The sequence below is a fragment of the Ahaetulla prasina genome, chromosome 7 (genome assembly GCF_028640845.1).
Source record: "Ahaetulla prasina isolate Xishuangbanna chromosome 7, ASM2864084v1, whole genome shotgun sequence".
NCBI classification, from domain to species: Eukaryota; Metazoa; Chordata; class Lepidosauria; order Squamata; family Colubridae; genus Ahaetulla; species Ahaetulla prasina.
In genome coordinates, this window is record NC_080545.1 from 11,367,617 (window position 1) to 11,378,635 (window position 11,019).

General features: G+C 43.6%; 1 protein-coding gene across 4 annotated transcripts in view; it reads right to left on the reverse strand.

Annotated features, from left to right (window-relative positions):
* The window catches only part of VWF (von Willebrand factor), a 227,162-nt gene that overhangs the window by 20,928 nt on the left and 195,215 nt on the right, over window positions 1-11,019 (reverse strand). For all 4 annotated transcript variants that reach the window (XR_009155943.1, XR_009155942.1, XM_058189660.1 and 1 more), the window contains exon 44: window positions 1,309-1,419. Coding sequence is in view for 2 of the 4 variants with exons in the window: in XM_058189660.1 (XP_058045643.1) it covers window positions 1,309-1,419 (111 nt within the window). In the remaining 2 variants the exon portion in view is untranslated. The remainder of the gene's footprint in view (window positions 1-1,308; window positions 1,420-11,019) is intronic.

Here is an 11,019-nt window from a genome sequence, read left to right on the forward strand (position 1 = left end):
CCAACAGTGGGATAGCATCAAGATCAAGGGAAGTGATAGTACTGCTCCATACTGCACTAGTGAGATCATATTTGGAATACTATGTCCAATTCAGGTCACTACGATACAAAAAAGATACTGAGACCCCAGAAAGAAGGTAGAGAACAGCAGCAAAGATATGATAAGAGGTCTGGAGGCCAAACCATATGATGAATGGCTGAGGGAATTAGCTACGTTTAGCTTAATAATATATTTAGCATCTGTTAAGGGACGTGGTGGCTCAGTGGCTAAGATGTTGAGCTTGTCGATTGAAAGGTTGGCAGTTTAGTCGTTCGAATCCCTAGTGCTGCGGGTTGAGCTCTCATTACTTGTTCGAGCTTCTGCCAACCTAGCAGTTCGAAAGCCCGTTAAAAAATGCAAGTAGAAAAATAGGGACCACCTTTGGTGGGAAGGGACAGCGTTCCGTGTGCCTTTGGCATTGAGTCATGCCGGCCACATGACCACGGAGACGTCTTCGGACAGCGCTGGCTCTTCGGCTTTGAAATGGAGATGAGCACTGCCTCCTAGAGTCAGGAACTACTAGCACATATGTGTTAGTAGTTCCTTTACCTAGCTTAACAAAGAGAAGGAAACCCTGCATTTCAATACTTGGAGGGATGTCACAGGGAAGAAGGATTCAATTAATACTCATAGTACCTATGGGTAGGACAAGACGTTATGAGCAGAAAGTCATCAAAGGGAGATCCAACCTGGAACTAAGGAAGAATTTCCTAACAATGAGAATAATCAATGAATGGAACATCTTGTCTCCTGGAGTTGGAGGTGCTCCATCACTGGATGTTTTCAAGAGAAGATTGGACAACCAATACTTGTCCATGACAGTATAAGACTCCTGCCTTGGGCAGGGGTTTGAACTAGAAGACCTTCAAGGTCCCTTTCAGACCTATGATTCTAGGATCCTCTGATATGGGTGGTCTCTTCTTCCAGCCCATGGGAGAGGAACAGAAAGGAAATGACAAAATGCTTCATGGCTGAATGTAGAAATGAAGTCATAATATTTCGGCTGAATTTATGAACCAAGTTACTCCGGAAATCCAGAGCTCAGTTCCTCCAATGTTTAACCGCGGAGGTTACGCCACATCGAAGAGCCACTTCAAGGGATGCTTCAACTGAAATGTTGTTGAAACGAAGTGGTCCTTGAAGCTCTGTGCAGCTCTTACAACTCATAAGCACTTAAGTGCTTCTTTTCAACCAGTCTTCACCAGAAGGGAAGACTTTTCTGCACAAGGAAAGCAGGAATGCCCATTCTCCCTCACCACGATGCCTTACGTTATGCCAAATGACGTCTTCGTCTCCTCGAGACCAAAGAGGTGTATCTTCACACATGGTTCTGAGACATTTTCCACAGCACGCCCCTTCTCTGTTGACGTATTTGTATCCCTGCAAAACATGAAAGAACCAACAAAAACACCAAAAATCAAGCGTGTATAACTTTTCTCCTATAATATACTAGCTGGATGCCTATGCTTTCCTATGAAACTGTGATCAGGCATGATAAATTGACACTTAAAGCCTGAAACTTAATGTAGAAAAGCGAATTAATATAAGGCAACTGGCATTTGGAACAGAGGGAGAGAAGGAGTGGAATGTCCCAGCCCACAGGCCAAATGAGTCACATGCTGGCCACGCCCACGCCCAGTTTAGCAAAGGGATAGCATCAGAGTGTGTTACTATAAGGCAACTGGCAGTTGGAACAGAGTTCTTTTCAGATGGGGAGGGGGAGTAGAATGTCTAGCTCCTTAGCATCAGAGCGTGTGAATATAATAATATTGTATATAAAATACTAATGATCTGATGGTCATTTCGAAAAATCCTTTCTTAGCTAGCACCTAGAAGCCAAGAGGAACATATGTGCCAAATTTCATGTTTGTAGGCTTTACCGTTCTGGAGATTTCGTGATGAATGAGTGGTATCTGGCTTTTATATATATAGATTACAGGTAGCCCTCAAGGTAGGACCACAATTGAGCCCAAAATTTATGTCGCTAAGTGAGAAATCGGTTGAGTGTTGCTCCATTTTACGACTTTGCTTGCCACATTTATTAAGTGAATCACTGATGTTGTTAAATTGTAACAGGGTTGTTAAATGGATCTGACTTCCCCATTGCTTTTGCTTCTCAGAAGGTTGGGACACTCCAGCCGTCATAAATATGAGTCACTTGCCAAGGGTCTGAATTTTGATCACATTACCGTCCGGATTCTATGACAATTGTAACTGTGAAAAATGGTCATAAGTCACTCTTTTCAGTGCTGTTGTAACTTCAAAAGGTCACTAAGCAAACTGCTGTAACCTGGTTTCCCCCATTGACTCTGTTGTCGGAAGCCAGCTCTGAAGGTTACAAACGTCAATCACATACTGTGTTTCCTCGAAAATAAAACCCAACCAGAAAATAAGCCCTAGCATGATTTTTTCAGGATGCTCGTAATATAAACCCTATCCCCAAAATAAGCCCCAGTTAAGATTGTCAGCCGGGCAGATGCATTTAGTACCATGTTTCCCCCAAAATAAAACCTACTGTGTCTTTTGGAACAAAAATTAATATAAGACCCGGTCTTATTTTGGGGGGGAAATATGGGTAACCCCAGGACATTTCAACTGTCATAAATACATGCTAGTTGCTAAGCAACCAAATTTTGATCACGTGACCATGGGGATGCTGCAAGTCTCAAGTGTGTGAAAAACGGTCATAACTATTGTGGCCCACCAGCGGCCAGCAGATCTGGCAGCAGATTCAGACAATAAAGGGGTTAGGGAGGAACAAGGGCCAGTCCTGGAGTCTGGGGAAGGCTCTGATGAGGCTTCTATGTCGGAGATAGAGATGGGGCCAGGGCTGTCTGACAGTTGTAGAGTCAGACATCAGTGAGGCAGGAGAACAGCTGGATCCTCTTCCTGGTGTGCGCCTGCGTAGAGCTGCCAGGTGAATGGAACAGCTAAGGAACAAGGGTCCACTCAGGAGTAAAGCCACAGGTGGATGGTGAATGGCCCCTCTGATAAGGAATAAAGAGGAGCGAAGGGGAGGGGAGTTTGCAGGAGACAATTAGTTCATTTGGGTGAAGATCTGTTCCTGCATTCTTGCCAAGTATTGTTGGTTACAGTGTGGAGTCTGAAAGATATCGGCCTGGCCACTCTCCAAGCCTGATAAAGGTCGGTAATTGTGAACTATCTTGAAAGACTGTGGGAGAGGAAAGACCTTGCTGGAGAGGAATTCACTGTAAATTAAATAAAAGGGGTTTATCGGGATGCGGACTCGCCTTTGGGGAAGCCTAGGTCAGAACAATAACTTACTTTTTTTCAGTGGCACAGTAATTTCAAATTTTGGTCACTAAACAAGTGGCTTTAAGTCAAGGACTGCCTGGATGTAATTCATATCCTTGAAAATCCTAACTACTTCCTTTTTTTCTCATTGCACAGTTCAAGGGCAAACTTCCTCAGAGGCGAGCATGAAACCTCCAATCTTTGGAGCACAAAATATTTTCCCAGGCAAACTTAAAATCTGTCAACGCTTATTAAAACGTTTGCTGCACTAACATTGTTGCTCGTTCCCTTAACTCTGGTGGCTTTATTTTATTTCAGACTTCACAGTTCTGTTTTACGGTTTTAAATTATTCCTATAAACCACCCAGAGAACAGCGGTATTTAGGGGAATATAAATATTATAAGCTATGGGGGGGGGGGGGAATTGTTTTGCCGGTTCTTAATTGGAAGCACAAGGAAGTTCATCTATAGCCTTACATGAAAACTATGAAGGGCTTATTTTAAAAAAAAAATCATGAACTTTATTTATGTCGCCCAGTTTGCAAAGAGAGAGAGGGAGGGAGGGAGGGAGGGAGGGAGGGAGAGAGAGAGAGAGAGAGAGAGAGAGAGAGAGAGAGAGAGAGAGAGAGAGAGAGAGAGGTAAACTGCATTGACTTGATTGTGACTTGATTGTGGCATTGATTGTGTATTCTTGAATACAGCTCATCCGTCTGGAACCCATACCACATCTCTGACATAAATACAATAGAACGCATCCAGAAATATTTTACTAGAAGAGTTCTTTGCTCCTCCGAAAACAACAAAATACCTTATGCCACCAGGCTTGAAATCCTGGGATTAGAAAACTTACAACTCCGTCGACTTCGACATGACCTGTGTTTAACACACAAAATCATCTATTGCAATATCCTTCCTGTAAATGACTACTTCAGCTTCAATCGCAATATTACAAGAGCAAAAAATAGATTCAAGATTAATGTCAACCGCTTCAAACTTGATTGCAGAAAATATGACTTCTGCAACAGAGTTGTTAATGCTTGGAACTCATTACCTGACTCCATAGTCTCTACTCAAAATCCCAAAATCTTCAACCAAAAACTGTCTACTATTGACCTCACCCCATTCCTAAGAGGACTATAAGGGGCGTGCATAAGAGCACAAAAGTACCTACCGTTCCTGTCCTATTGTTCCCTTTATTATATCAAATTAATATAGCTGATGCATATTCTTTACTTATATATATATATATTTTCTTCATGATATGTTTTTTTTACTTATGACAATGTTTGTGTATACTGTTGTGACAAAATGAAATAATAAAAAATATATATCAGAACTCTTGTGGCAAACCGATCCCCAGGAAAATTGGAGTAATTAAATCTGGAGTGAGTAGCCGAAATTCCTAAAAATTTCCTCAGAATCAGAAGTCGATTGGCGGACTGAAGGCTAAGGCATATCAAGAACGATTGCAGGAGCTGGGTTTGTCTAGTCAAGTGAAAAGGAGGACTAGGGGAGACATGATAGCAACATGGTGGGTTGCCCCCGGTTCAGACCGGTTTGCAAGAACCGGTAGTAAAACCAGCGGGAGGCTCCGCCCACTGACCCGCATGTCATCAGGAAGCTTCTGCATACGCAGCCCCATTGCAAACCAGTAGTAAAAGTAAGTAGAACCCACCCCTGGATAGCAATGTTCCGATATTTGAGGGGTTGCCACAAAGAAGAGGGGGGTCAACCTATTCTCCAAAGCACCTGAAGGCAGGACAAAAAACAATGGATGGAAACTAATTAAGGAGAGAAGCAACCTAGACCTAAGGAGAAATTTATTGACAGTTAGAACAATTAACCAGTGGAACAACTCCCGAAGTTGTGAATGCTCCAACAGTGGAATGGCTTTTTATTCGGTTCCAAGCTTGGAATAATCTATATAGCCGTTCAAACCTGTAGCATTTTGAATTGAATTGAATTGAATTGTATTCCACCTTTATTAGTTTCAGAAATAAATAAAGCAAGGCTTGGGCAAACTTATCTAACACACTTTCCTCTTCCTCCTATATTTCCCATCACAACTACCCTGTGAGGAAGTTTGGGCTTTGAGTGCCCCAAAGTCATCCAGTTGGCTTTCATAGCTTAGGGCAGGACTTGAACTCACAGTCCCCTGCTTTCTAGCCTGATGCCTTAAGCACTGGACCAAACTGGTAGGTCAGAGGTGGTATTCAACAGGTTCTGACCTGTTCTGGAGAACCGGTAGCGGAAATTTTGAGTAGTTCGGAGAACCGCCAAATACCACTTCTGGCTGGCCTCGCCCCCGTCTATTCTCTGTCTCCCGAGTTCTAGCTGATCAGGAGGAAATGGGGATTTTGCAGTATCCTTCCCCTGGAGTGGGGTGGGAATGGAGATTTTACAGTATCCTTCCCCGCCACCTCCACCAAGCCACATCCACAGAACTGGTAGTAAAAAAAAATTGAATCCCACCATTGTGGCAGGTGAATGGCTGCTATGGTTTTACACATCTTATTATCTCGTGGTTCAGGTTCTGTATTTATTATTAACTTTTCAGGCAAAACGATTACTGAATTAACTTTGAAAATAAACCTAAGTATGGTACTTAATTTCTAATATTTATTCTAGTAAGCAGATTTGGGTGCGATGGTGTAGAATGCCAAGTATAAATGTATGTATGTATGTGTGTGTGTGTGTGTGTGTGTGTGTGTGTGTGTGTGTATGTAGGTCTTTGGTTATTCGGGTTTTCTCCCGCGTAAAATTGGAAGTGTCTTGGCGATGTTTCAACGAAGTCTCATTCGTCATCTTCAGGCTTCAGCTTCGTGCTTCTGGGAGCAATGTGTGATTGCAGCTGTTTCTTCATTTTTAACTGCTGGTGGGGGTTTGAACTGATTGGGTGGGAGCTTGGCTGTGCTCTGATTGGATGGGGGTTTTTTGTGCTCTGATTGGCTGGGGGTGTGTCCTGTTTGGGTGGAGGCTTGGTTGTGCTCAGATTAGTCTGAGTTGCAGGGGGATTTGAGCTGGTGAGCTGCACTGCTGCTGTTTGGCTTCGTGTTCGTGGTCGTGCTACATCTTCATAGTGGGTGTCAGTCTGCTGCATGTATGGATTGGAGGGGTTTGAAATGGCTGACCCACACTCACGAGGTCCACACAGGATGTCACCACCACACATCCACCCAGAAAGCACACCCAAACCCACACTGATCAGGAAGCACGACCAAGGACCAGAAGCCAGACCGCAGCTGCAACATTAGCCACTCCAACCCCCCCCAACCCATACATGCAGCAGACTGACACCCACTACGAAGATGTAGCACGACCACGAACACGAAGCCAAACAGCAGCAGTGCAGCTCACCAGCTCAAATCCCCCTGCAGCACAGATTAGACTGAGCACAACCAAGCCCCCACCAACACAGGACACACCCCAGCCAATCAGAGCACAGAAAACCCCATCCAATCAGAGCACAGCCAAGCTCCCACCCAATCAGTTCAAACCCCACTAGCAGTTAAAAGGAAGAAACAGCTGCGATCACACATTGCTCCCAGAAGCACGGTTGAAGCCTGAAGATGACGAATGAGACTTCGTCGAAACGTCGCCAAGACACTTCCAATTTTACACGGGAGAAAACCCGAACAACCAAAGACCTATATATATATATATATATATATATATATATATATATATATATATATATATATATATATATGCAATGTAATAAGCAGTTCAATCATTTTAGTTCACCGACCACCAACTCTTAAGTCGGTATGTAATTTTAACCCTTTGATTAAGCATGTACAATGTTTATTTCATTCTATTCAATATAATATCAATTATATTACATTCGATAAAAATCTGGGGGGGCGGGAATGTGCCATTTAACAAAGCCGTCGCTGATCCTGTACAGGAAGGTCATATTCAAAAGAAACTCTTATTTTCTGAAGCAAAAACAAAAATGCCTTAGAAATGAATGCTTTTAACTGGTGGCAACATAATCCCCTTATTTGATTACCACTTGTAGCGTTTACCCAATCATCCAAAACAAGGGAAACGTTCTTGTTATTTTTGGGAAGGCTCTTCCATTTTTTTTCAGAGTTTTAAATCTTTCCTGATGTTACAATAATCGCATCTTGTTCTGACTGGGGCCCATGTTCCCTGGGAAGTCAGTAGCAACAGCGGCACCTCCTGGCATGGGGATTTCATCACAGACAAGGAAGAATCCTCTCCGGTAAGGTCAGGTCAATACAGGTGAGAGAAATCACAGAATAACTGAGTTGGAAGGGACCCTGGAGATCTTCTAGTCCAACCCTCTGCTGAAGCAGGAAACCCTGTACCGTCCCAGAAAAGTGACTGTCCAGTCTCTTCTTAAAAGCCTCCAGTGATGGTGTGACACGTTGCTTAGTGGCAGTAATTTCAGCACTTCCTGTAGTTCTCATTAACCAAATCCCACTAGTCGTAAGATGACGACCAAGCCCAATCCAAGTCTTTCCCAGTTTGGTCTCTCTTGCCCAAAGTCTTGGTAAGATAAACGCCAACTAGAAACCAATGTAGCAATGTTACTTTCCTACAAAGAGCCCACGAGCCGTTGCTGCTCTTTTAAGCCTTATGGGAGGAGCCAATCATCTCCTGGCTTTACTCCTGAGTCATCCTTTTTGCTTTCGCCTTCTGGCAGCTCTTCACATGCGTACACTAGGAACAGGGTCCTCCTGGTCCTCTGCCTCTCTGCTGTCCGCCTCTGGAAGCTCCGGAGTCCGCGCATCGCTCCCGGATGGCCCTGGCCCCATCTCTGTCTCTGACGCAGAACCCTCATCCTGACCTTCCCCTGACTCCAGGACTGACCCATTGTCCTCCCCAGCCTCCTCACTGTCCAACTCCGCTGCCAGCTGGTGGACCAAAACAACTGGTGGCTTTTAAGAAGAGATTGGACAACCATTTTCCAGAATAGTTGAGCAGGGGATTGAATTAGATGTCCCTTCCAACCCTATTATTCTATGTTCTTAATGACAAATTTATCGGAGGCAGGAGGTGACAGTTAAGGCCATATTTATGCCAAAATAAGACCATCAAACTTTAGATCAAACAGTGTACCTTTCACAAGAGACTATCAAGCCTCCATCTGGTCAATATTTCTTCCTTCTCCAATATGGATATAGTACCAGTGAGTTGTTTGTCACGGCATGTGCTCCCAACTATTGGACATGGCAACTATATTTCAGAACAGTTGAAAGGATTACTGTTTCATGTTCTAAAGCTTCTGGCATCTTGAAATATGGTCTTTAAAAATAGTATTTTCAGAAGCCCTTAAAATCCTTATCTTCCTGAAATTTTTATGGATTCTAATAATAAAGCCGTTTTTACATTCAATGTCGAACACATGGGAAAGAACCAACTTGGCTACTTCAAAAGAAAACTGTCAGCATGAAATACTACGGATTGCGTTCTGATTTTACGACCCGCCTCACCAAAGAGACTGGGTTTCTGACTTCCCTGTGTTGCACAGTTATTGGTCGGTGGAATAGGATTAAAATGGGTATTCCTGAAATTCAGGAAAAGAACTATTTTCATAACATAACATAACATAACATAACATAACATAACATAACATAACATAACATAACATAACATAACATAACATAACATAACATAACATAACATAACATAACATAACATAATAACAGAGTTAGAAGGGACCTTGAAGGTCTTCTAGTCCAACCCCCTGCCCAGGCAGGAGACCCTGTACCATTTCAGACAAATGGTTGTCCAATCTCTTCTTAAAAACTTCCAGTGTTGGAGCATTCACAACTTCTGCAGGCAAGTTGTTCCACTGATTAATCATTCTAACTGTCAGGAAATTTCTCCTTAGTTCTAAGTTGCTTCTCTCCTTGATTAGTTTCCACCCATTGCTTCTTGTTCTACCCTCAGGTGCTCTGGAGAATAGCTTGACTCCCTCTTCTTTGGGGCAGCCCCTGAGATATTGGAACACTGCTATCATGTCTCCCCTAGTCCTTCTTTTCATTAAACTAGACATTTTCGTTGGGTTATATTTGATCAGTTGTGCTACGAACAGCCTTCCTCCAGCTCTCAGGAATGGACGAGCAAAGCTGTGAGTCACAATTTTGTCCAACTGTTTATTTTCCACATTGCAAATTAGTCACAGATTCTGCACATCTCTGCTTGTCTTTGCCCCACCTCTCCACCCCCCAAAAATTGCAGGAAAATTTAATTCTCCTGTATGTCCATTTTGATATTTGCATTGTGTAAATGATCCAGTATCATAATGGCAAAGCGATGGCATGCGTGGCACAGGTGGCCCACGGAGCCATATCTGTGGGCATGCAAGCGTTGCCCTAGCTCAGCTCCAGAGTGCATGCGTGTGCCGGCCAGCTGATTTTCGGGCCTTCTGGTCCTACCGGAAGTCGGGAAATGGGCCGTTTCTGGTCTCCAGAGGGCCTCCGGGGGTGTGTGGGAAAGGCTGTTTTGGCCTTCCCCAGGCTCCTAGAAAGCCTCTGGAACCTAGGGAGGGTAGAAAATGGGCCTTCCAGTCCCACTAGGAGTTGAGAAACGGGCCATTTCTGGCCTCCGGAGGGCCTCTGGGTGGGGGGAAGGCCATTTTTCCCCTCCCCAGGCTCCAAGAAAGCCTCTGGAGCCTGAGGATGCATGTGTATGTATATGTTAGATATTTTATTGTATCTGTGGTGGCGCAGTGGTTAGAATGCAGTATTGCAGGCAAACTCTGCCCACTGCCAGCAGTTCAATCCTGACCGGCTTAAGGTTGACTCAACCTTCCATTCTTCCAAGGTCAGTAAAAATCAGAAGTCAGAGGATTGTTGGGGCCAAGATGCTGACTCTGTAAACCGCTTAGAGGGGGTTGCAAAGCACTGTAAAGTGGTATATAAGTCTAAGTGCTATTGCTACCTGGCTTTCAGGCTGTAGTAAACTGATCGCATTTGTTTTGATTTGAAATATAGGGGCCGTGGTAGCTCAGGCTGTAAAGAAGCCTGTTATTAGAACACAGCAGCCTGCAATTACTGCAGGTTCTAGTCCCACCAGGCCCAAGGTTGACTCAGCCTTCCATCCTTTATAAGGTAGGTAAAATGAGGACCCAGATTGTTGGGGGCAATAAAGTTGACTTTGTAAAATACACAAATAGAATGAGACTATTGCCTTACACACTGTAAGCCGCCCTGAGTCTTCGGAGAACGGCGGGATATAAATGTAAAAAAAAATAAATGGTGAAAAATTACTGCTTGTTTAAGGCAGAAGAACTCGGGTAGAAGAAGAGACACGAAGTAAGTAAAAGTTAAGTCTCCTAGGAGCTATTTTCATGGCTATGATTTCATACCGACTACAGTACAGGTAGTCCTCGTGTTACAACAGTTCATTTAGTAACCGTTCGAAGTTACAACGGCACTGAAAAAAATGACGTATGACCGTTTTTCATATAACTGTTGCCGCATCCCCATGGTCACATGATCAAAATTCAGGCACTTGGCAAAAGACCAGATTCACTTAACAACCATATTACAGCTACAGTGATTCGCTTAACAACAGTGGCAGGAAAGGTCATAAAATGGGGCAAAACTCATTGAACAAATGTCTCGCTTACCAACATAAATTTTGGGCGAGGACTACCAGTATATGGATTTACTAGCCCTAAGATTTCCTGGTCTTCAAGAACTAACCAGTCCTTGTGTTTCCCTCCTGCTTTTACTCTGGACGAATCCA